The 25,344-nt window shown below is 37.6% G+C and overlaps 1 protein-coding gene across 2 annotated transcripts in view; it reads right to left on the minus strand.

The window, feature by feature from the left end:
* The window catches only part of EYS (eyes shut homolog), a 2,089,174-nt gene that overhangs the window by 1,320,511 nt on the left and 743,319 nt on the right, over positions 1 to 25,344 (minus strand). For both annotated transcript variants that reach the window (XM_033217548.1, XM_033217547.1), the window contains one exon: positions 15,483 to 15,604. In XM_033217548.1, the coding sequence (XP_033073439.1) occupies positions 15,483 to 15,604 (122 nt within the window). The remainder of the gene's footprint in view (positions 1 to 15,482; positions 15,605 to 25,344) is intronic.

A 25,344-nucleotide genomic window follows, 5' to 3' on the forward strand; every position in this document is an offset into this window, starting at 1 on the left:
GAGCCTTAATTTTCATACAGTAGACTGGTTTCAGATCCAACGTCTTAACTACTTTATTTTAAATCATTTTATCTTACTGCCTCACTAGGAGGGGAATCCAAAAAGAAAAGAAAATGCAGACCATTTTTAAAGGGCTTCTCTCAAGAGGTTTGCTCCTTGGCTTTGGGTTTGAAAGGAATGATTGGATACACAATGGAGGGAGAAGGGGTAGTAAGTGACAATACGGAAGACAAAGTTTGGTCAAGCTTAGAACTACTGCCAGATGTTACCAGTGGCTGTGTCCCCAAAGAATCAAAAAACAGTCATATGAAAGTACCTCACTGTCAGAAGGGTCCCCTTTTTAAACTAGGCAACTCTAGATTTCAGTAAAACCAGGCCACAATAGTACTTGCAGCAAAAGAAAGGAAATCAAAAGAGAACCATGCCAGCATTAATATCTTTCCTTTCTTTCTACCGGATTGGCTTCATTCGTGGGTGTGGCAAATGTAAATATAATGATTCAGTAAGCACAATCAATGTTACGCTATTCCCCCTTTTAATTATGTATCTCTGCATGGTATCATTTTCATGTTAGTCAGCCCTTTAAATCAAATATTTAAACAAATTGAAGTTGGAAACAAAGTTTCAAATTACTGTAGTAGAATTAATTCAAGGAAAAAAAGGGAAGACAAAGCATGTTTACTTACAGTGTATTCGTGAATCAATTATAGTAACTTAAATATGCCAATGCTTTAGATTACTAATAAACAATGCAACATTAAAAATCATTTACTTACTGAGTTGCTTTTTATTCTGCATTTTATGCGTATGTTTTTAATTTAATAATTTCTATTAGAGTCAGTCATGCTCACTATTTATAAATTATACATATTTTGGAAATATATGAATAAAACATTGTATTGAAAGGAGATCAAAATCAAAGAAGTTTGAAAACTGTTGGCAGAAGTCTGACTAAATAGGGACATAGAATCAATTGTAATTGACTCCTAATAGTGACAGATTCAATCGATATAGATATATATGACTTTGAAAATGATTTTGAGTGCTTTTAAAACACTTAATGTTATTATAATTTAATAATTAAAGTAGTTATATCCTTTTTTAGAGTTGATAGATATCTGAAAATTTAAAGATGTAGTTTATAATTTAAACAGAAACTGATTTTGTTGGATTGTATTTATGCTTAACCTTAATAAAGTGGCAACTTCTGAGTGAAACCCAAAATAGGGTTCTCAAATAATATTTTTGTATATGATTTGTACAGAATCTTTACCCTTCAGCTGTCCAGTAGCAACATTTAAATCTATACAAGAAATCTTGGAAAATAAAATCCTTATCATGCTTTTCAATGCCTGAGAAATAGATGTCAAGCATAAATCTATTAAATAAATAGATATCATGGATTAAATGGTTCTTATTTTATAACATTATGAATTTCATGTCAGTTTTATTTTTCCTTCACATTGATATTCTCTATTTTAAAAAGATAAAGTGTTCATATTACATTTCATCTTTTGATTTACTTACAGAGTACCACTGAATAGGAATTAGCTTTGAAAGAGGTCATCTATGGGCAAAATGTCAACAGGATTGCTACACTTCCTAAACAGAATAATGTAGAATATGAAGTAAGAGTGATTTAATTAACTGAATCTGTCTCAGTAGAGTGCACTTCTTATCCAATGAAAACATAAAAAAGATAGATAACCACATTATGTCAATTAATCTACTAATATTTCAGGGTGAATATAAGAAATGAGGGAGCCTATGAGCTATTTGTGTCAGGATAAATAGACAGATAATAAATATATACAGCTTCACTCATTTGAGTCTATACAACCAGTATTCCCCGCCACCACACACACACAACTTATACTTTGATGTTTCTACTGAAAAACAATGACACTTCCAACATAATATTTTTAAAAACTATTATAATTTAAATCATTATTTAAAGATATTTGGATACTATTATAAAGCCCATTTAAGGATTCCTCCTACTTTTTACTTCTGTTGTACTAGTATGTGTTAATGAGATTACTATGAAGTAGATATGCTGATTTTCCAACAAGAGATGAACATTTTCTTGGTAATTTTTTTGTTTTTGCTAAGTTTTAAGACCCAATTTTGTGGTTATTTCTTCCTGTTTTAAACATGGTGAGATAATCTCCTGTACTCTATTCCTTAACTGAACAGTCATAAAACCATGAGTCTAGGAAGACCAGTCTTTGGCACCAGTTTTCATGACTTTGTAGCATTTAAACACCAAGCTCTTAAACACCTGGCGCAGAGCATCTTTATTTAGTAAACTGAGGAAACAGTAAAGTAGAGCACTGTCTAAAGTAGGTAGAGACTACTCAACCCCAGGAATCCTGCTTGTATTAGAATTCCGTCTGGAATTAGGAGATCTGATTATTCAAAAGAAAATAAAAATCCTGATTTTTATGTGATGAAATTTGTCCATTATTAAATTTTGAAAAGTGATTCAGGCCGGGCGCGGTGGCTCAAGCCTGTAATCCCAGCACTTTGGGAGGCCGAGACGGGTGGATCACGAGGTCAGGAGATCGAGACCATCCTGGCTAACACCGTGAAACCCCGTCTCTACTAAAAAAATACAAAAAACTAGCCGGGCGAGGTGGTGGGCGCCTGTAGTCCCAGCTACTCGGGAGGCTGAGGCAGGAGAATGGCGTAAACCCGGGAGGCAGAGCTTGCAGTGAGCTGAGATCCGGCCACTGCACTCCAGCCTGGGCGATAGAGCAAGACTCCGTCTCAAAAAAAAAAAAAAAAAAAAAAAAAGAAAAGTGATTCAAACTTAAAACGTTGTAGACCAACTAATGAAACGCAAGCTGGATTTCTGAGGTCAGATATAGTCTCTGGGCCTCCAGATAAACTACCCTTGACATCTCCCTTCCAATCATGTAGAAGCAAAGATGACCCATTATAGACTGACTCTCCCACTGGATGGATGACTTTTCTTCTAAAGGACTGACAGGTTACCAAACTACCAACTGAAAACTAAAAGATATATGATAATTTTTCTGCAACATTTTTGTGAAGAAGGATATACTGATAATGACTGTCTTGGTAGTAAGATTTGAAATGACTTTTTTAAAAAATCATATTTTTCTGTATCTTTCTAAACTGTCTACAAAAGAACATGTATTAATTTTTCACTCAGATTTTTAAATGTCATTAAATAATTACATACAGAATTAAAAAAGGAAGTTCAATGCTCTGTAATCAATTTTGGTGTGCAAGAAAAACAAGACAATGACATCATTTGAAAATATGAAAGAATTGGCTAGCTATACATTATTGATAGAAGAGACTATTTTAAATTGTAAATTTATTTATGATGGGTTTGTAATATGTCCTACCCAATAAAGACAACTGATCTCCCTCTTCCTTACAGTGCAGCCAGGCACATATCTTCTTAGTGAACTTCTTTCTCTGATACGATACAGGTTTTATTCTCATCCATCCCTCCAGCAGTCTTATTGTAGCAAAATCAGTTTCTTGTAACAGAAATAAAAGTTTCTTTCTTAGCTTCTGGAAATTATTGACTTTCAAGGATTTTTGAGATTCTGCCTCCCTTTAACAAAGTACAAATAAACCTCTTTTTAACATTCAGACAGTCTAAAACACTTGCTGAAAATCAGACAACGAATACCTATGGGGATATATTAATTTTCTTGACATATATTAATTTTCTGGTACAATCTTTTGTAAATATTTAATAATTAGCTCCTGTTTTATGAATATGCCGATGTAGGACAAGCCTTATATGAATAGGTCCTGGTTGTAGCAATTTAACTGATGCAATCACATGTCATCCCTGAAAAAAAAAGCAGATGCCACTGAAGACCATCTTTGTCAAAATATTTCCACAAGCCTGTGAAAGGTCTTAACCAATACAAATGTTATGACTTTGCTTAGGGCTGTAATTTCTTCTTTTTGAACTCAAGTAACAAAAAAAGAATTTGTCAGTTGAATGAATAATGAGAAGTAGCAAATTATTTGGGGATCTGACTAATTAAACCTATCAGGAAGTACCTCAGGCAATGTCATTATTTGCTTAGCTAAATTGTCAGTCTAGACAATGAGGGAGTAATGCCTTCTTTATTTTATTCTTCCTCCTCTATGATATTTTGCTCAACCCCATATTCTAAGCTGCTCTAGAAGAATTCACTTAGAACAATTTTATCTTCTTTTATTGAAATTAAGTCAAACTGTGAGGTCTAAAAATTTAAAAAACCCTTTTTTACAAAAAGATAAGAATATCATAACAGTTATACAGTGACTGAAAAATAAATGTCTTTAAAATAAAGTCTGATTTAATTAGGGTTATTAGACAAACTATTGGACACAATTAATACGAGCTTCAGATAAAAATGGATTCTTTTACAAGTATGCCCCATGCAATATTTGGACATCTGTATTTTTGTTTGCTGAATCTGGCAATCTTAGACTAAATTTATATTCCAGAGCAAGTGTAGAATATATATGTTTAAAAGAGGGTCCAGAAGATTTGTATAAAAACTAACTGCGGAAGTCGGACCCAGCTCTTCAGATATATGCCTGCTCTGCCACAACTGTCCAGCAGTCTGCTCTCCTCAGTTGCTTCTACTTACCACGTTTTCCAGAATCCAGCTATGTCCTATCACAGCCCTCCATACTCATATCTCAATTTTTACTGAGAACAAGTTTTGATTTATCATTATCATATGGAAGACTCTACATCGGATAACTTTTTTAAACCTGTTTATTCTATTTCTCAATATTCAAGCAAATAAAGGGTTTTGCAAGCCTATGTTCCCATCCACAAAGGAATTAAGATATACCTTTATTTTCATTATAAGAAAAGAATAATGATTTAAAAAGAATGTAGAGAAAAAAAAACACAAAACACATTTATCAGAAGGTGACAGGCTTATTATTCAAGGAAATCTTGTTTCATTTCCTTTGCTACATCTATATTTTTTCTATAATTTTCATCTAATATAGCATATAAAATATACACATATGTAAATAACACAAATTCCTATGTCTATTGTATAAATATCATTCACAGCAAGGTGAATGAAAAGGCAGTATACAATAAATTCACTTTATTTCACAACTTAACTGCCTTGAATTATTGGAAGATCCTTTAAGATGTATACTGTTAAGACATTCCTATGAATTTTAATTTTTACTAATACTTCATGGTGTTTCCTGCAATGTTTCCCAGATATCTACACAAAAATTATAATAACACTTACTATGGTTTGTTTTTACTTTTTATTTGAGTGTATTAGGTCCTTTATTCATCCAATTGTCTCCTTTTAGAAACAATTGTAAGGGGCCGGGCGCGGTGGCTCAAGCCTGTAATCCCAGCACTTTGGGAGGCCGAGACGGGCGGATCACGAGGTCAGGAGATCGAGACCATCCTGGCTAACACGGTGAAACCCCGTCTCTACTAAAAATACAAAAACTAGCCGGGCGAGGTGGCGGGCACCTGTAGTCCCAGCTACTCGGGAGGCTGAGGCAGGAGAATGGCGTAAACCCGGGAGGCGGAGCTTGCAGTGAGCTGAGATCTGGCCACTGCACTGCAGTCCCGGCAACAGAGCGAGACTCCACCTCAAAAAAAATAAAATAAAATAAAATAAAAAAGAAACAATTGTAAGGGCCAAATTACAGTTAGACAAATACATGGTAAATTTAAAATGTTTTGCACATTATATTTCTTCACCATTTTATAGTATTAATTTTAAATTTTAGTTTTAGTTAAAATTGATGTATTTTAGAAATGTGTTTAGTTTGTCTCAGGAGATACATATATAAACTCAGACCAAAAATTCTAGTGCAGTTGTTGATTTGTCTATTCAATTTTATTATATTGAAGCCTAAAGAAAAACTTTGGTGGCAAACGACAGAAATCTGTTGATTAGGCTAATTGAATTGGCAAACCTTAAGAAAAGAGTACTCTCTCTTCCCATTAGAACATCACCTTTCGGATGCAAAAGTGCAGTAGTGATACTATTTGGGAGAAGTGACCAGAGGTCTATATCCTTAGAAAAAGATTTCATAAGTTTTGGATTTTGTTATGTTTTATTATCAATATATTTACAATTCTAGTTCTAAATTCCCTTCAACTCTAGTTATTATGGCAACAAGTAGCTTTTACTTGTATTTCAATCTGTGTGGCTTTTAGTAGACCATTTCCTGAATCATCAGGTTCTTGCTACACCTCTCAGTGCAAGCTTCCATGCAGATGAGCATTGGCTGGGTGCAGAATGCTGCGTATAAAATGCTTAGAAACATAAATTACTGTGGCTGTGCACAGTCCAATACTTATGCACTATGGCTCTGCAACTGAATTCTCTGTGGAGGATATTAAAACACAGAGTCTCAACCTCACCTTCTATTCACTAAATCAGAATCCCCAAAGGGGGAATCCCAAATATAAATGCAGTTTATAACTGGCACAGGTGATTCTGGGGTATTGTAGAGACTCCGAAATACTGATTTGCTCTTGAAATCCTTGTCCTTCCTAGTTTTGTGAGTCCTGTGGGCAGCTGAACTCAAGGACTGATCCTTTCAGAGGTACAGCATATGTAGGACAGAAAGGGAATCCTAGGGGAGGCATGACTTGTGCTGTACATTCCCGTGTCTACTTGTGAAACTTGCTTCACTTCTATGAACGTTACATTTTTCTCTGTGAAATGTATCTTCTATGATATACCAGTGAACTATAAAAGACATCCTGGAAAGACACACCTCGGAACAAAGTGGGATTTATATGTTCTGAAAAACAAACTAGTCCTTGATTGTATATATTAATAATAATTTTAAAAAACATAGAATTGGTAATAACACTCTAAACCTACATGTATGTGTAAATTCTTTTTCATATTTAATACACTTCTGTTTAATATAGTGTTATATTTAATATACTTATTGTATTAAATATATTATGTTTAACATGATATTTAATATACTCATCCACATTTATATCCACACCAATCCCATTGGTCTCTTTCGAGTTTTTGTTTCAGGCTTTTTTAAGAATGTAGGGCAAAGTTTTGATCTTAGTCTTTTAAGCACAGCAGCTACAGGAAGAGAGATTTTCTTGCTCTGAGAGGGCAAAAAAAGACCAGCAACTTAAACCAGGGAAACTGACCTAAAAGGCTGTGCCACTGATAAGATTTACGTGGACTTAGCCAGATTAAAGGCTTGATACCTGAAGAGAGAGAGAGATCAAGCTGAGGTGTTTTGCTTTGTGTCTATCAGATGCAGAGCATTTCAGCAGAAATGTAGCAATCTCACAGCAAGCCTTAAAAGGTGGCCCAAGAGCCTCAGCATCTGGTATCATGTCAAACAAATGCTATCAGCATCTGGGAAATGTCTGGAATCTGGGCATAGACCTGTGAGTTTCTTACTCTATGAGAAAATCCAAAAAATGTTAAAGAGATATAGGTAAACACCTGACCATTCAATTATTCTTTCCTTCCTTTCTTTTTCCCTTCCTCCTTCCCTCCTTCTCTCCTTCTTTCCTTTCTCTCTCTCTGTCATCTCTCTCTCTCTCTCTCTCTCTCTCTCTCTCTCTCTCAGCAATCTGCAATGTTTCAGACATTGTCATAACTCAGCCTTAAGGATATAATTTTTTTAAATATTATAAAGCATAACCTCATCCTCAGAGAATTGACATTAGTGGTTAAAATAAATAATTAAACCCTGGCAAAATATTAAGAGTAAGCAGTCTTCATAATAGGTATTTTATTTTGTACTTTCTTCAAAGTTTTTATGTAAAAATATAAGCTTATATACTATTATTTGATATGAAAATATATTAACATCAAAACCCATGATCAGTAAAGAAATTATTTTTAACACAGAAGTGACTGAATTACAGCTCACTTCCATACCCTTGAGTAAAATACCCTGGCTTGGCAAATCAATGTAAGAGCTTTAGCTCAACTCAGACAAACACTATCTGTACTATGGTTAAATCATTATAATCATCATAAAACATGGTATGTATCTATTAATGCCTTGAATGGGACAGACATTAGGTTATAGATTTAACATAAAGTAAAATACATGAAGTATTTTACATTTAATTTGTGTAACAATTCCACAGAGTACCTGCTCTTAATATGTTCATTATTAAAACTGACTGAGGCTTAGAAAGGTTAAATGACTTGTTCAAGGTAACACAGCTAGTGAGGCCAAAGTTATCTAAGGCCCTCTTCACTTCTATAAGCAGACTTTTGGTATTAAAGAGCACACTACAAAATTTAACCCTACTGTAGACAAGATGATGCCATAGATAATTCTCTATCAGTTCAAATCAATGTTCTTCATCAATTTACAGAAAGAGACTATTTACTGGCTTGCTGTAATATATATACTATATATAATACATATTATAATATATATGAGAAACATGTAATATAAAATTTTATATTATGTTATACTATATCATACATAGTTTATACTTAAGAAGTATGCAATGTATAAAAATTATATTTTTATACATGACATTTTATAAATTACATATTTCTTATATATAAATTATAATATATTATAATTTATGTATTATATAATTATTATAAATATAAAAATATAATATAGAATATATATTTCATACACACACACACTATAACCAAGGCAGGTTTATTGTAGGAAATAACTGGTTTCAGTTCAAGAACTTGATTTTAGAAAAGTGTAATACTCTATTTATCATAGGACAGTTGGCAGAAAACTAAAGAAGAGAGATACACATATTCTCTTTTTTGTGTAGGTACACACAAATGTACATGCATACTTGCACATATGCTTGTTTACACATTTATCTATCAACTGCCAAATCCTAAATGTCCTATTTATTTTTTACTTTTAATAAAATTCCTGCAGACAAATGAGGTGGTTAGAAATAAACAGAGACTTAGAACACAATGGAGTTATTTACTGATGGAAATAAAGGATCTACTACTTTTTAAAGGCTATTAAGTTAATAAATTGCTAAAATCAATATGTTCTGAAAGAAAGTGTGATTTTATTGCTCTATGATCCCCTTAAATGCATGATATGAACACAGTGTACACAACGTAGCAGTTTTTAGAACCAATTTTTATATGGTCAACTAATTAAAAATGGTATCTATATTAATGGCATATAAAAGGTTTTCTACGAAAAAAAGTGGAATTACTGTAGAATGTAACTATTGATTGATTTCTCAGAAATAAATTTTGAAGTTCAGAGATGAGTCCCATTTATAGTTATGCAAATATCACAAATAATAATGGTACAGTGCAGTATTTGTTTTGAAATAAGCTTAATTTGTCTCATAATTCTTTCAAAATAAATTCATTTCTTTATGCACTTTGGCTAATATTGGAAATGGAAATAGTATTCAATCAGTTCTAAATCATTTTTAAGCTAGATAATTTCTGGAAAGTGCTGACTTTTGTTAGAAAATCTGAAAATGGAAAATTCCTCTCAGTGATCTGTTATGTCCTCACATATTATTTATGAAATTCAATACTGCTTCATGGATTTCTTAAACCTCAAAATTCAGCCATCTGTAACCCTCTCTTCTCTGTAATGAATCTTGGAATAAGAAAGAAGGGAAAATATGTTTCAGCTTCCAGAGGAGATTTCTGAAGTCCAAAGCATTGAAGCTCACATACTTGTTTACTCAGGTGAATCAACAAGTCTTTTTCTCAGGTTCTGTTTGCTTTTATTTTGCATGTAATCTTAGTAAATTTAATCATCAGTTTCAGAGCCATCATAGGTTCAAAACAGTAGTTTAAAAGGGAAGAAATGAGGTTGCTTCAGATAGGCATAGTAACTATGACTAAAACTGACAATTGAGGGAGAACATATTAAGATAATTATACAGGTCATCAGATGAGTGAACTTAAGTTCTATTTTAGTCTTAGAGCATACAGAGAAAAGAATTCCATAACCTAGTTTATTGTAGAAATGATAGAAAGCTGACCCCTATCATAGTTAACTATAGTTATAAATGTAACATTAAATTATGCTCAATAAATTCTTAAAGGGAAGATCAGTATAATAAAAAGTAGAGATCTGAGTAATAAATTGTAGGCAGGTTTTATTCTATATAAACATAGCAGGCTATTTAAAATGGGCATGACCAAAAAGCTTTATTTTCTGTTACCTAGTCACTGCAGTGCCTCTTTTAACAATAGGTTTGGAAGTTAGCTAATACATCAAGGTTTAGTTCAAGTTTTGGCTGCATAATAATTACTGATGATGCTGCAACAAGAGATTTAATCAACAGACTTAAGCAAACCTTTTAGATATCATTATAATTAATCAGTCATTGCTTATTTTTAATACTCTCATAATGATTTGAAACATTATATCCAGCCTCTAAGAGAAGCTATAATTTCATGTATGGATTTTCTGATTAGTACATGCCAATACATAGGGAGACTAACACTTCACTAAGTTATTACAATAGCGAGGAGAAAACCATATATTATTATCTCCCTTACAAAAGGATTGGAATAGAAAAAGTAGATTTCATTCCTTTTGTATTGAAGATGAGAACATTAAAACAGATGGAGGAATCCACAAGAAAATAGTACTTATGAAAGAAAGATGCCATGAAATATGCTGCTAAAAACAGAGAGGATAAATCAGTTTTACCATTTTCCAGATTTTTCAGATCATCCATTATTTCTTTTTTAAGGAGCTAAATAAATTGTGAATTATCAGTATACATGAAATAGAAATCTTTGTGCTTTGCTCAGAATATCACAGAAATTTAGAGCTAGAAAGTGCTATCTACATAACTAGTTCAAAGATTTTCAAATAGAAGTACATATCAGAATCACAAGGCATTATAAATTATCTAGATGCCTGGACCCACTGTCTGAATCAGAATTTTAAGCATGTGTCTTTTCAAAAGCAACTCCCTGTTTTAGAACAACTGAGTCCAGCTCCTACATTTTATGGAAGAAACTGATAAACAAATTAAAATGTCTAATCTAATAAATTAATTAGAACTAAATGTGCTTTTGTCTCTCTCTCTTTTTTTTTTTTTTTCTACAAAAATTGAATTTTTCCTCTCTCTAGGCATATTTAGATGGCTCTTTGTGTTTTGAGAATTCTGGAACTCTGAAGCTCTGATATGAGTCAGATTCTCTGTGTTAATTTCCAACAAATGTGATTAAGCAAATCTTTATGGAGAAGGAGGGTATGAAAGAAATGAAGGCTTTAGTATTTGGACAGAGTGCAGTTGGATTGATTCCGCACTGGTGGGGAGTTTGTATTTCTGGAGAGAGAACAGAACCTAGAGGTTTTTGTGGCTCCAACTTGGTCAACTGGAACCTGACCACCGATTAGCTAAGCATCATGCCCTTGAAGGCAAGGGTACAGAGAAGGTCCTGGGAGCCACATTTGATAGGCAAGGATTGAAACCATTTCACAGATTAATATATTTTTGAAAGGAGAATGGAGATACCACATAGGCATTTTAGTAGGAGCCAAGATGAACTGTATAGCAACGGCTGTTCCCCATTAATTCTGTATTGATCTACCCCCAGGGTTTACTCGAATCCTAAGGGAAGGAAATGAGCAACTCTCAAATAACTGACATGGATTTTCAACCATATAGTGGATGAAGGTAAAGGTAGTTTTATTTTTTTTTAGAACACATATAAATTCAGTTTATCTTTGCATCTGAATGTTTGGGGGAAAAGTTAAACCTATAGTATACATGTATGTGTGTGTGTGTGTGATAGTTACGTATATGTATGTATATTTATATCTTGCAGAGTTGTTCTTTCCACATTAGTTCTACTGCACTATTTTTGCTTCCTCTGCTGTTATCAAAATTAAGCATTCATTATTCATGTAAGATACAGAGGAAAACAAAACTAAAATGAGAGGGGTAAATACTAGATTAATTTGATCATACATATTTAATCACAAAGAAATAGTTATTCTCAAATGTACCTAACAAAGTTGCACTAGGGAATAGGTCTTACTATATACATTCTTAACATTTGTATTATATTATATGCTAGACATTCAAAAGATTATTTTTTTCCTCCTATTATTTTCTTAGATTTACTGAACCATAAAGAAAGGAAAAGAATTTTAAGTCTTCTTTTCTGCTTTTCATCTAAATTCAACATCATGATGCTGCAATGTAATCAAAAAAAAATGCTGTAAATATAAAAATGTTAATTTGAAGCTATACACACGCCAGGTTCAAAGAAGATGCAAGCCACATGTCAGTGGGATTGCCTAGGTTGATCTGGACGGTCTGGCTCATACAACAATCAGGTCAGTGACTCTTTAGGCAAATGCGAATGTTTTATAGATTAAATAAATCATCTTCCTGTTTTTTAAGAGTATTAAATATTCTGCAGAAAAATCCAACTCTGTGCCCTTCTAATTTTATCTTCCAATTCAAATGCTTCAGCATTTTATGGTGTTTCTTTTACCAATGAGTTACTAAAAGCAAGTAAATATGAAACTCAAAAAATTATGTATGATGTCCATTCCAGGCTTTGTCTTAAATATATGAGTTTTGGCTTTTTTTATATGACTTAGTATCTTTGTACTATTTTTGTTTTATTATTATAGCATGCATTGTTTTCCGATATTATACTATTTATTCATATACAAAAAGGTAATATTTAACAAGAAATTTGTGCAAGAAAATGTTAAGTCAAAATTGAGGACTCAAGCCTATATATATTCCATTGAAAGGACCGGCCCTTTACTGGCTCCTGGGAGATAACCTCTGAATTTGGAATATCCTGACGGATAATAATGTCTTTGATACCTGAGACCTCGAGCTGTGCCAAATAGTTTATGCTAATTAGATGTGATTTATGCTGGCAGCCCTTTTTTTTATATGCCTGGGGCTATGGGCCATGCTGCATCAGCTCGGCGGCCGCAGGAGCTGGAGACTGATTAGCTAAGGTCAGTTACGCAGGTGCTTCATGTCATCATGACTGACCTACAAGGAAAACCATAGACAACAAGGCTTTTGGGAGCTTCCTTGGTTGGTTACACTTTATGTATGTTGCCCTACATTGTTTCTGTGAAAATATTCCAAGTACTTTCATGCAACTCCAATGGGAGAATAACACCTGGAAGATTGTACCTGCTTTCTCTTAGACTTTATCTTATGTGTCTTTCCCTTCGCTAATTTTAATCTGTAACTTTTATTGTAATAAACCCTAGCAAGAAGTAAAGCAGTTTTTCTCAGTTCTTCTCGTACATTAGCAAACCTGAGGGTAGTCTTTAGGCCCCAGACACAATATCTGAAAGTTATGAAATGCTTTGAACTTTAATATTTTAAGCAATCTGTGGTCTCCATAACACCTTTTCTTGGAAGGATATCACCAGTACGATGACATTTCTGTTCTTGAAGTTGATATATGACTTACAGTTAGGAGTTAGATAATTTCAATAGTCTCCTTAGGTTAAAATATATTTAAACCAGTTAATAAGATGAGAACTTTATCTCTTCTTCAACCTGTTTCTTTCTGCTTCCCCTCCGCACCCCATATTCTTATTATCATAATTTCTGGAAATAGGAGTCAAGATTTTAAACTGATACTAAAGTTAGTTGGAATAGCTTTTTAGTGGCAATTCATAAAATAGATAAATGAGACAATAATATACTTGGAAGTTCTGTTATTTGGTATAGGGCAGCATCTAAAGTGGTACTCCTTGACTTGTGAAATGACTGGCTTAGTGTCCCACAGAATATTTGTGGCAGTGTCAGGTCTATAAGTGGACTCTTATGATTACAGGTATGGGGTTCTTTCTTGTGTAATAAACTCGTATTATTGCTGAAGTCACTGCCAAAATCACAGCCTAAAAAAGAGCTTAATTACATTATGGATGTTTACATTAGACGATTTACCTACAAGTAAAAGGAACTCTGACTTAAGCAATATTAAACAAGAGGCCATAAGGATCAAATATATTAGGTCCAGAGGTTGGGCAGGCAACCTGAGAAGTTCAGTCAAGAGTTCAACAGTTGGTCACAGACCAGATTTCTTCTATCTCTAGGATCTGCTGTTTTCAGGGTACTCACTAATAATAGACTAATAGTTTATTATATTATTATTTAAATGGTTAATAGTGATAGTCTAATCTACTACACCCTCCATCTTGCTTTAGGACCTCAAAATGGTAACAGTAACTACATAAATCTAGATGTTAGAAGGTATGGAAGAGGTCAGGCATACTTCTTACTCACATTCTAAGAGCAGGTGAGGAAATCTTTCCTCAGAAAGAGTGCCTCCCTTGCCTCAGAGACCAGCATAGTGTCACATGTCCATTTCTAAAGGAATCCCCAAGAGTGGGATGTGATTAACATGACTGCCTTAGACCTCAGAGACCAGCATAGTGTCGCATGTCCATTTCTAAAGGAATCCACAAGGATGGGATGTGATTAACATGACTGCCTTAGATAAAGCATGTGACATGGACCAAGACCAAGCATCCAGACAGCCACAAATACCTGAAAAGTGGCTAGACAACCTCGGGAGCAACTCTGTTTCTGGTCATGGATACCTAAATGTGAGTTACAGTTATTCCTTTAGGTATCTGCAGTCCTTGTGGGAAAAGTCAGTTTACCACAAATGTTCCTTTTATTGTAAAAAAAAAATGATGTCAGTGCACTGATAGTCAAAATATGTGTTGACTGAAACCATATTTTGACTTTTCAAAAGTTTGCTTTCAAAGCTTTGCTTTCTAACTTCAACAAGTATAGTCCTCTTGCAAATATCAGTTCTGTTGTTAAGTAATAAACTATAAGCCTGGATTAGTATTGTAGCATTGACTTGTGTTGTATGCTGTTTATTTTCTGAAGCCAGTCAGTGAGTGAGTCCACCTTGAGTAGATATTTTTTATGTCAGGCTTTCTGAGAAATGAGGAGCCAGAGGGGATCCCAAATCAATTGCCAACCGTGTCACAGATCGTTTAAGGCAGAATGGAACATGCTTGTGACAAAGGCAGTGACAAATGAATATGTACTGAAGGGACAACACCAACCGATGAGTGAAGGAAACTAGAAATATGTAATATGAGATGGAGGCCAGAGTGAAATTTAAGATAATGATAATGAAATATATGTGTGAATGTAATACCATGAGTTAGATAAAAATAGGTGGCTGTAAGACTCACACAATGCCTTTCAGAATAATTTCTGAAATTTTATACAAATTCAAAATTGCCACAAGTTGTGAATATAATAAGTGAACCATTTGTTATATAATATTTAAGCCAACCTGTATAGAGTGGAGAATACAACATGTTTTACTACATAAAAAAAAAAAAAATGTTGCCTGAGTTTCTGTTTTCTAATCTTGAGAAGTAAGCATATGTAATATATATACACTAACCTAACACACAGGCAAAAGCTCACTCTATTTGTAGGTAGGGGTTAAATTATATTAGTCCACATTTAGGTATATAAAAGACCAGTGGATACTAACGAGATGTAGATCTTTGTAGGTAGAATTGTGCTCAAAGGCATTCAGGATGCAGTCATCAATGTCCTGTTCACATCTTATTCCAACATAGCCTGGATTGCATAAGCAGGAAAAGCCATCAACCGCTAGAAACAATAGAAAAGAGAAAACTCTTAACATTCCTTTAACCTTAGTACAGGTAAAGATAATTAGTCTAAAATTCTATAATCATTTATACATTTTGCTTTTAACCAAATAAAGTGTGAATTATCATATTTAATCTATTACATAGTCCTCTATGATATTTTCTAAATAACCATCTTACTCAGGTCTATTTAATTTTTTTTTTTTTTTTTTTTTTTTTTTTTTGAGACAGAGTCTCGCTCTGTCGCCCAGTCTGGAGTGCAGTGGCCGGATCTCAGCTCACTGCAAGCTCCGCCTCCCGGGTTCATGCTATTCTCCTGCCTCAGCCTCCCTACTAGCTCGGACTACAGGCGCCCATCACCTCGCCCGGCTAGTTTTTTGTATTTTTAGTAGAGACGGGGTTTCACCGTGTTAGCCAGGATGGTCTCGATCTCCTGACCTCGTGATCCACCCATCTCGGCCTCCCAAAGTGCTGGGATTACAGGCTTGAGCCACCTCGCCTGGCCAGTTCTATTTAACTTAATAATAATAATAATAATAATAATAATAATAAAAACTTCAATTAGTTGAAATAAGAACAATTACAATGGACATTTGGTAACAGTTTTCAAAGCAACAATGAAAATATGCAATTTTATTTGCTCTCTCTTGTTTTTGGCAGTACACAATATATATGATAAATAGGTTACTCTAGTATCATTTAATCTTCCCAAGTTGTTTTAGGTTTAATAAACAAGACCTTAACTGTTCAGTTGTTAAAGTTCTATGTATGACAGAATATATTAAAGTGCATTGTGATCTCGAAGTTGATAATGAGTGACTTAAGTCTTAGTTAAAAAGAGCTTTCACATTTCATCAAAATCTTTTTAAAATAATGATCAAAATTTGTTCTTCATTTTACCATTAATGATGAAAAAGAATGGTGTCTGAAGCCTCTCAAGGAAGTAGTGACAGTATGAATTGCAGTTGGAGCAGGCACCAATTTATAACTACTTACAGTCCGTCCCTGAGTTCTTCATTATCCCTGAGATTTACCATGAACTCTATACTGCCATTACGCCTCTGTGAATGTACTTGCTATTACTCTCATTAAATGCTTAGGTCTTCAGTGGCAAAAACATTTTTAATGCACTGTAAGAAATTCATCTAGCTTCTAGATTTCTGCAGCCATGTTTTGTACAACATATGTAACTAGGGCCTCTAAGGGGAACAGGGTAGTCATAGACATCCATAAGAGACTAGTGAAATACAGAAGAATAGGCAGCTCCTTGGACAGGATTTTACTTCTGTTGTACTTTCTTTTTTTTTATCTAGCACCTAGTTTTTAACCTATCATTGACTACGAATTATTAATAAACAGATATATTTGTAAATGAATTAATGTGATAAAATGATGTCAATCTGTGCTTTTTTCTGTGTTACACACAGTATTTTGTATTTTAACAGATCAAAACCACATATTATACAATATATAATTAAGACATTGTGGAGTGTCATCAATCACAACAATATTTAAAATTACACTTATGGTTATTATTTAAGTTTGGATAATGATGCACTCTGACAAGTAACAAACAACTGGAGTCAAATTAACTTTCAGCATTGATGTTACATGTTCTATGAAGACAAATTATAAATTACATTAAAGGTGAAGGACAACAAAAGGTAACTTTGAACAAACAAAGTATCTGGAAACAGACTGTTAAAAAAAATAAAGCATGCTTTTACTGTCAATAAATGTGTTTCTAACATAGATTAATACAGACAAGGAACGTGTTTCTAATACTTTATTCTGGAATAAAAATCACTAAATGGACTAAGTGCCAGAAGAGAACCTAGAGAACTAAATTGGATACCAAAGGGAAATTGGATACTGCAAAGAAGATAGAAACAATTTAAATATTTAAAACAAAGTAACAAAAAAGTAGAGGGTTTTTCTCACATGTAATTTGTTAACTATGGGGCTATGTGATAGCCAATAACCATTTCATAGGAAAGACAGGTTACACACATAGTCTTGCTCTCGATTGTTGTTGTTGTTTTTAACAGAGAATCTAGTCACTGTGATATGGAAGTGCTGGGATGGGAGGAGTGTGATCTTTTTAAATGATACAGAAGGGGGAAGGGAAGTGCTGGGTAGAGGAGGGCATGGTCCCTGGCTAGGGCTCCATCCCCATTGACCTAGGTGAGGATTGGTACTCCTGCCTTCATGCCAGAATGTTTCATTTCCCAAGACCACCCTGGCCCACCCTATCCCCATCCTGTGCCTATAAAAACCCCGGAGACCCTAGCAGGCAGAGACACGTGTCTGGATGTAGTGAGGAACACATCAGGGGAAGAAGACACAGTGTACCTGGACATTAAGAGGTGTACCATCAGCGGAGGAACACATAGGTGGCTGGACATCAAGAGGAATGCCCCAACAAGCACCGGCATGCTGGCAGGCCACCGAGTCCCAGAAGGACATGGAGTTTTGTCAGGGCAGTCAGAGGAGAGCCCAGGCCGCCGAGCAGTCTGAGGTTTTCCCTTGGAAAACTATCTCCCTTCTAGCTCCCATTGTCTGAGATTTACTTCCACTCAATAAAACCTTGCACTCATTCTACAAGCCCAGATGTGATCTGATTCTTCTGGTACACCAAGGCAAGAACCTAGTATACAGAGAGCCCTCTGTCCTTGTGACAAGGTAGAGGGTCTAATTGAGCTGGTTAACACAAGCCGCCTATAGATGGCAAAACTAAAAGAGCAAAACTAAATGAGCACCCTTTAACACACGTCCACTGGGGCTTCAGGAGCTGTAAACATTCACCCCTACACATCCACCCCTACATATCCACCTCACATCCTTAGGATGTAGAGTCAGAGCCCCACATCCTGCCCATCTATATACTCTCCTAGAGGAATGGGGCACTGAGGAAGCAAGCCACTCCTCCTGTCACACACCCTGCAAGGGGGACAAAGGAACATTTCCTATTTCAACGGCATTGGTATTAGTCTGTGTTTGTAAATATTTCATGCTACTATTTTGAGGCCAAATTTTCTTAAAATAGGCCTTCTATGAGTCTGGATGTATTATTCATTTTATACTTAACTATGTACCAGACATCATATATACTGGTTGTACTGAACGAAAGTTTGAAATGTGATAAAACTTTTTGGTGGAATATACAGAGGTATTTTAAAACTGTAACAGCAGGCTGGGCATGCTGGCTCACACCTGTAATCCCAACACTTCGGGAGGTCGAGGTGGGAGGATCATTTGAGGTCAGGAGTTCAAGACCAGCCTGACCAACACAGTGAAACCCCATCTCTACTAAAAATAAAAAAATTAGCTGGGCTTGTGGCACATGCCTGTAGTCCCAGCTACTCAGGAGGCTGAGGCAGGAGAATTGCTTGAACATGGGAGACAGAGGTTACAGTGAGTCTAGTTCATGCCACTGCACTCCAGTCTGGGAGACAGAGTGAGACTCCATCTCAAAAAACAAAACAAAACAAAACAAAACAAAACACCCTGTAGCAACAAAATGGTGAACAACCGTATAATGGTGTTCGAGATTTACAGACTCACACACACACAAACACACATATATACATGTGTTTTCTCATATATAGTCCTGTAATAAGTACTGTTGACATGGTAGAGCTCCCTGATCCCTCTTGCAGGACATGCAACAGGGGTGTGACTGGCCTGTTCAGTTGCACAGCTGCTAAAACCCCTTGGGGGAGGGAGACCACGCAGACAGGCAGGTGTAGAGTCCAGGGTGAGCGCTTTGGGCTCTGGACCTGTGGTAGTGTCTAGGGATGGGTACCTGAAACCCCAGTGTTACAGTGTTCTCTTAGCCTTGCTGTCTGCAGATGGCTTTAAGGGTTAACCAGCTCAATGGACCCTCTGTCTTTTCACAAGGGCAGAGGGTCAGTGTGACAGCTTTCTGTATCCCGAGCTCTTGCCCAGCATCCAGGAAGATTCGGGTCACATATGGGCGTGAAGGATGAATGAGAGGTCTTGAGTGGTGGAGGTGGCTCTCAGCAGGATGGATGGGGAAGTGCAAGTGGGGAATGGAGTGGGAAGATAATTTTTCCCTGGAGTTGGGCCGTACAGTGGCCAAACTCCTCTCTGACCACTCCTGAACTCCTCTTTGTATTCAGATGTTCCTCCTCTTCTCTCTTTCTCTGCTGCATAATCTGTGTGTCTGCTTGTCTTATCCCCTCATCTTCCGGTTCACTCTGGCGTCTGGGGTTCAGCATTTATATGGGTACAGGATAGGGAGCATGGCAGGCAAAAGGCAACTTTTTGGGTGGAAAAACAGGAATGCCTGTTCTCATGTATGGCCATGGTTATCCAGGCTTGAGGATGCGACCTTTGCCAGGGAACTACCTTCTTCTAACTAGTATTTCCCTGTCTCCTGTCTGTATCACTATTAACTAGAATTCAGAAAGTTTAGCTTCCCACACTATTTTATTTTAGAGAAAGTATGAAGAATCTAGTGTCTTGGTTTCATTCTGATAACATTCTACATATGTGATATAAATTTTAATAAATATTTTGGTTCCCTGGTACCTAAATATCCTTAGATGGGGCCCAAAATATATTATGAATGATTGTATGATGAAATACATTAATATGTTAGGTATTCAAATTTTACATTTCCCATAATGTATTGTGGTATCAAACATTTTAATAGGCAGCATTGCATTATAAGTAACATATTATAAACTACATTTTCTTAACTTGGAAAAAGTATACATTAAAATATTTACAAAGAACTTCTAAAAGTCAAATATAATACATTGTTAATCAATGTGAACAATTTAAATTTAAATTGCCTATATGTAGTCATTATAGTAGGGCTGCCTACGTACTTCAAAAACAAAAAACCTCTAACTTCTCTCTCAGCCATGCAATAGTTAAAAAGACATGAATCTTTTTTAAGTATCATTCCTCAGCAGATACCTGTGGGTTTGAGCTCAGAAATGATACAATACTGACTTATTTCAAGGTAATTTGAGAATTTCAGAAATTTTAAAATACAATCTTTGAAGTGCCAAAGTCTGAAACAAAAATAATAGCTTGGTGATTTATATCAAGAGCAGCAAAAAGATGGCATATAGTCCACAGAACTGTTTTGCTTAGCTGGCACAATGTTAGACAATTAACAAGATATTAATATCTATATAGATATTTCAGTTTGCTAGGACCCCACCACTACGTGTTGTTTTAAATCTGGGTGGCTTCACCCAATTTACAAAATTCAGTTGCCTTGATGTTGGCTTTTATTTGCAGAGCACTTGTTTTAAGAAACAAATTTAAAATTTGAGTTAAATCCTACTATTTCTAAATAAAAAGACAATAACATAACTTTCTATTGAAATGAGGTTTTAATTTTAACTATTTACTCATATACTGAGGGATCATGTAGAAATATGTTTTAAAGAAGGTGAGTTAAAAACAAATAAGATACTTTTTTGCAACACCCTTCTAGACCTTTGTTTATTTCTGTTTCTCCTCTTCATGCTTCAGCCACATTCTGTGTATAATGTCATTTCATTTTCCTGTGTCTCAACAAAATTACCCATTTTAGGCATATTCTTCCACAGAAAAATCCATGTTTCCATCTTACTTTTCCCTCTTTCCTTCTTGTCTTTTTCCTCTATAAATTTATATTTTTTAGGAATATAAATTTCAGTAGGAAGAAGTGTGCGTGTGTGAGGTGTATATGTGAAAGAGACCAAATGAAATCTACAGGCAGACAGCCCGGGCGGCGCCTTGAGCCTAGTTAAAAGTTGATGCCGGACCTAACCGATAATGTTATCTATAGATTTCAGATGTTGTATAGACAAGCAATGTGAAAGTCCCTGTCTTGTTCTTTTTCTGTTCTAATTACTAGTGCTTGCCATATATCTCTCAACTTCCTGAGCCCAGTATAAACATATCCCACCATATGTCTCCCCTCCATATATCCCTCAACTTCCTGGGCTCATCCCACCATATGTCTCCCTACCATATATCTTTCAATTCAAAGACTACCATATATCTCAACTTTAGAAGGACACCACCTGGAAAATCCCCGATAAGAACACAGCCGTTTGTGAGAGCGCGGGAACCAATAAAAAACTGCTAAATGTATAAACTTAAAATGTTAACCAATTGTAATGCTGTAACCTGGAGAATTCCCTCGTTCCTCTGCAACTTTACAAGTCCTGTTTACATTAGGCTATAAAAGGCAAGCGCACGCATTGTTCAGGGCCCTCCTGTATGTTGTGGAACGGAGGGACCAAGTTCGAACTTGCATTAAAGATCCTTGCCGCTTGGCTTTGACTCTGGACTCTGGTGGTCTTTTTCGGGGAACAAACGGTCTGGGCATAACATCTGGGGGCTCGTCCGGGATTCTCCAAGCCCACCAGACCCCTGGTCAACGGATCTACTAGGATCGATCTGCTAATAGGTGAGCCGGCTCGTCTGTGTTTGCCCGTCTTCGTCTTTGTCTATCTGTGTCCGTTCTGAACCTGCGGCTCTTTAAGTCCGCCTGAGGCTGTTAGCCTGTCTGAATTCGCGGCTCTTTAAGTCCGCCTGAGGCTGTTAGCCTGTCTGAATTCGCGGCTCTCTAAGTCCGCCTGAATCTGTGACTCGCGAGGTCTGAAGCTGGCATACGTCCTGGCGGACGCGCTATAGGACAGCCAGCGGAGACCGGTGGGAGACGTCCCCTGGCTCTCATCTGGTTCTTGTTTGCACTTATTTTGACCCAGATTTCTGGTGCGCGCTTGCGACTGACGTATTCTTGTCTGAACTTGTTCTGACCCAGATTTCTGGCGCGCGCCGGCGACTGACTAAACTTGTTGTTGATATTCCAGCAACTCACTTTTCCCTTGCAGGACCTGTTCCAGCAATTCACTTTTCCCTTGCAGGACCTGTTCCAGCAATTCACTTTTCCCTTGCAGGACCTGTTGCAGACACCACTCCGGGCGCTATTGTTCAAGACGGGTAATACCCAGAGCACTCCCCTATCTCTCCTTACAAGTAATTTCAAGGATGTTAGGGCAAGGGGCCATGATCTTGGTATGGACATCAGGAAGGGAAAGCTAATTACTCTGTGCCGCTCAGAGTGGCCTGCCCTTAACGTAGGGTGGCCACCCGAAGGGACGTTCTGTCTCCCTGTCATCACTAGGGTAAAGTCCAAGGTTTTCCAGCCTGGGCGTGCTAATCACCCGGATCATATCCCATATATCCTCATATGGCAGGATATAGCTGGGAACCCGCCCCCTTGGCTGTCCCCTTTCCAATTAGCCTCTGAACCCTGTAAGGCACTGGTTGCTCGACCGCTAAAATCCAAGCAACCGACTGCCCCCCCCATCCTGTTCTACCAGATAGCGAGGACCTTCTGTCCACAGAACCCCCTCCATACCCCTCCGGTCCCCGGGTCCCAGCCCCCCAGGAGGAACCGCAGGAGGGAGCAGGTGAACGGGAAGCAGTCAGCGTGCCTGTACCCGCTGAAAGTGAAAGCAACTCCGAAGGGCCGGCGGGGCGAACGCGAGGGCGTACTTTGCGGGTTCCCCCTCCCCAGCCGCCTGACTCCACAGTGGCGTTACCCCTTTGGGAAATTGGGCCCCCAGACGACACGGGAAGTCCTAGGCTCCAGTACTGGCCATTCTCCACCAGTGATCTATATAATTGGAAGACCTAGAATGCTCGGTTTTCAGACAACCCCAAAGATTTAATGGCTTTACTGGATAGTATTATGTTTACCCACCAGCCCACTTGGGATGATTGTCAGCAGCTCCTCCGAATCTTGTTCACGACGGAGGAGCGAGAGAGAATACAGGTAGAAGCTAGAAAGCTGGTCCCGGGGGACGACGGTCAACCAACTGCCAACCCCGACCTTATAAATGTGACTTTTCCTCTGTCCAGACCAGCGTGGGACTACAACACGGCAGAAGGTAGGGGACGGCTACACCTTTATCGCCAGACTCTAATGGCAGGTCTCCGGGCGGCTGCTCGCAAGCCCACCAATTTGGCTAAAGTATACTCTGTTCTGCAGGGAAAGACAGAAAGCCCGGCTAGCTACCTAGAAAGATTAATGGAGGCCTTTAGGCAATACACTCCTATGGACCCAGAGGCTCCCGGAAGCCAAGCAGCCGTCGTAATGTCTTTTGTAAATCAGGCAACCCCAGATATTAGAAAGAAACTCCAGAAATTAGAGGACTTAGAGGGAAAACAGCTTCAGGACCTCCTTCAGATAGCCCAGCGGGTTTACAATAATAGATATACTCCAGAGGGAAAAATGACCAAGGTCCTGGCAGCGGTTGTACAAAAAGAGCATCTACAGCCAGAGAACACCCAACCTAAGCGGTCCCCCAGATATAACAACCTAAGCAAAGACCAATGTGCCCACTGTAAACAAGCTGGCCACTGGGCAAGAGACTGTCCCAAAAAGAAACAGCAAGGACGGGGACCCCCTAGGTCTACACCCATACTAGTCACTCAAAATGAGGACTAGGGAAGATGGGGTTCGGTCCCCCTCCCCAAACCCAGGGTAACCTTGCAAGTGGAGGGGTCCCCAGTTCAGTTCTTGGTCGATACGGGAGCACAACACTCAGTCCTAGTTAAAACTGAGGGAAAATTATCCTCCAAGTCCTCGTGGGTACAAGGGGCCACAGGAATTAAAAAGTACCCCTGGACGACACAAAGAACAGTAAATCTTGGAGCCAAGAATGTAACCCACTCCTTCCTGGTTATCCCTGAGAGCCCCTGTCCTCTACTAGGGAGAGACCTACTAACTAAAATAGGAGCACAGATCCATTTCCTCCCTGAGGGGCCCATCGTGACCGATTCCCAAAATCAGCCCGTGCCCGTCCTGACCATAACCTTAGAAGATGAACACCGGCTCCACCAGGAGCAGGCGGCCCCTGACCAGGACATAGCAACCTGGCTTCAACAATTTCCAGGAGCCTGGGCAGAAACGGGAGGTTTAGGACTAGCAAAGCACCGTCCTGCCTTGTTTGTGGAACTCAAGCCTGGGGCAGACCCCGTTCGGGTGCGTCAATACCAAATGCCCTTAGAGGCCAAAGAAGGAATCACGCCCCACATCCGTAGGCTCCTCGACCAAGGGGTCCTTCGGCCCTGTCACGCACCCTGGAACACTCCCTTGTTGCCAGTACGGAAACCTAATAGCGGGGAGTATAGACCTGTACAGGACTTAAGAGAAGTCAATAAGAGAGTTATGGACATACATCCAACTGTGCCCAACCCATATACCCTCCTGAGTACTCTAAACCCCAAACACAAATGGTACACTGTTTTAGATTTGAAGGATGCCTTCTTCAGTTTGCCTTTAGCCCCTCAGAGCCAAAAGCTTTTCGCCTTCGAGTGGACTGACCCTGAAAGGGGCATAAGTGGCCAACTGACATGGACCAGACTGCCGCAGGGATTCAAAAACTCTCCTACCCTGTTCGATGAGGCTCTCCATGAAGACCTGGGTGAGTACCGACGCAAACACCCTGAAATAACCTTATTACAGTATGTTGATGACCTCCTGATCGCTGCCGAGACCCGAGAAGCTTGCCTCCAAGGGACCAAAAGTCTCTTACAAGCTCTAGGGAGTCTAGGCTATCGGGCCTCGGCAAAGAAAGCTCAAATCTGTAAACCAGAAGTAACATATCTGGGGTACCTGCTAAAAGGAGGGCAGCGCTGGTTAACAGGCGCCGGGAAACAGACTGTTCTGCAGATCCCCAGGCCACAATCCACCCGACA

Source organism: Trachypithecus francoisi, unplaced genomic scaffold, assembly GCF_009764315.1.
Source record: "Trachypithecus francoisi isolate TF-2019V2 unplaced genomic scaffold, Tfra_2.0 Lachesis_group10, whole genome shotgun sequence".
Classification (NCBI taxonomy): Eukaryota; Metazoa; Chordata; class Mammalia; order Primates; family Cercopithecidae; genus Trachypithecus; species Trachypithecus francoisi.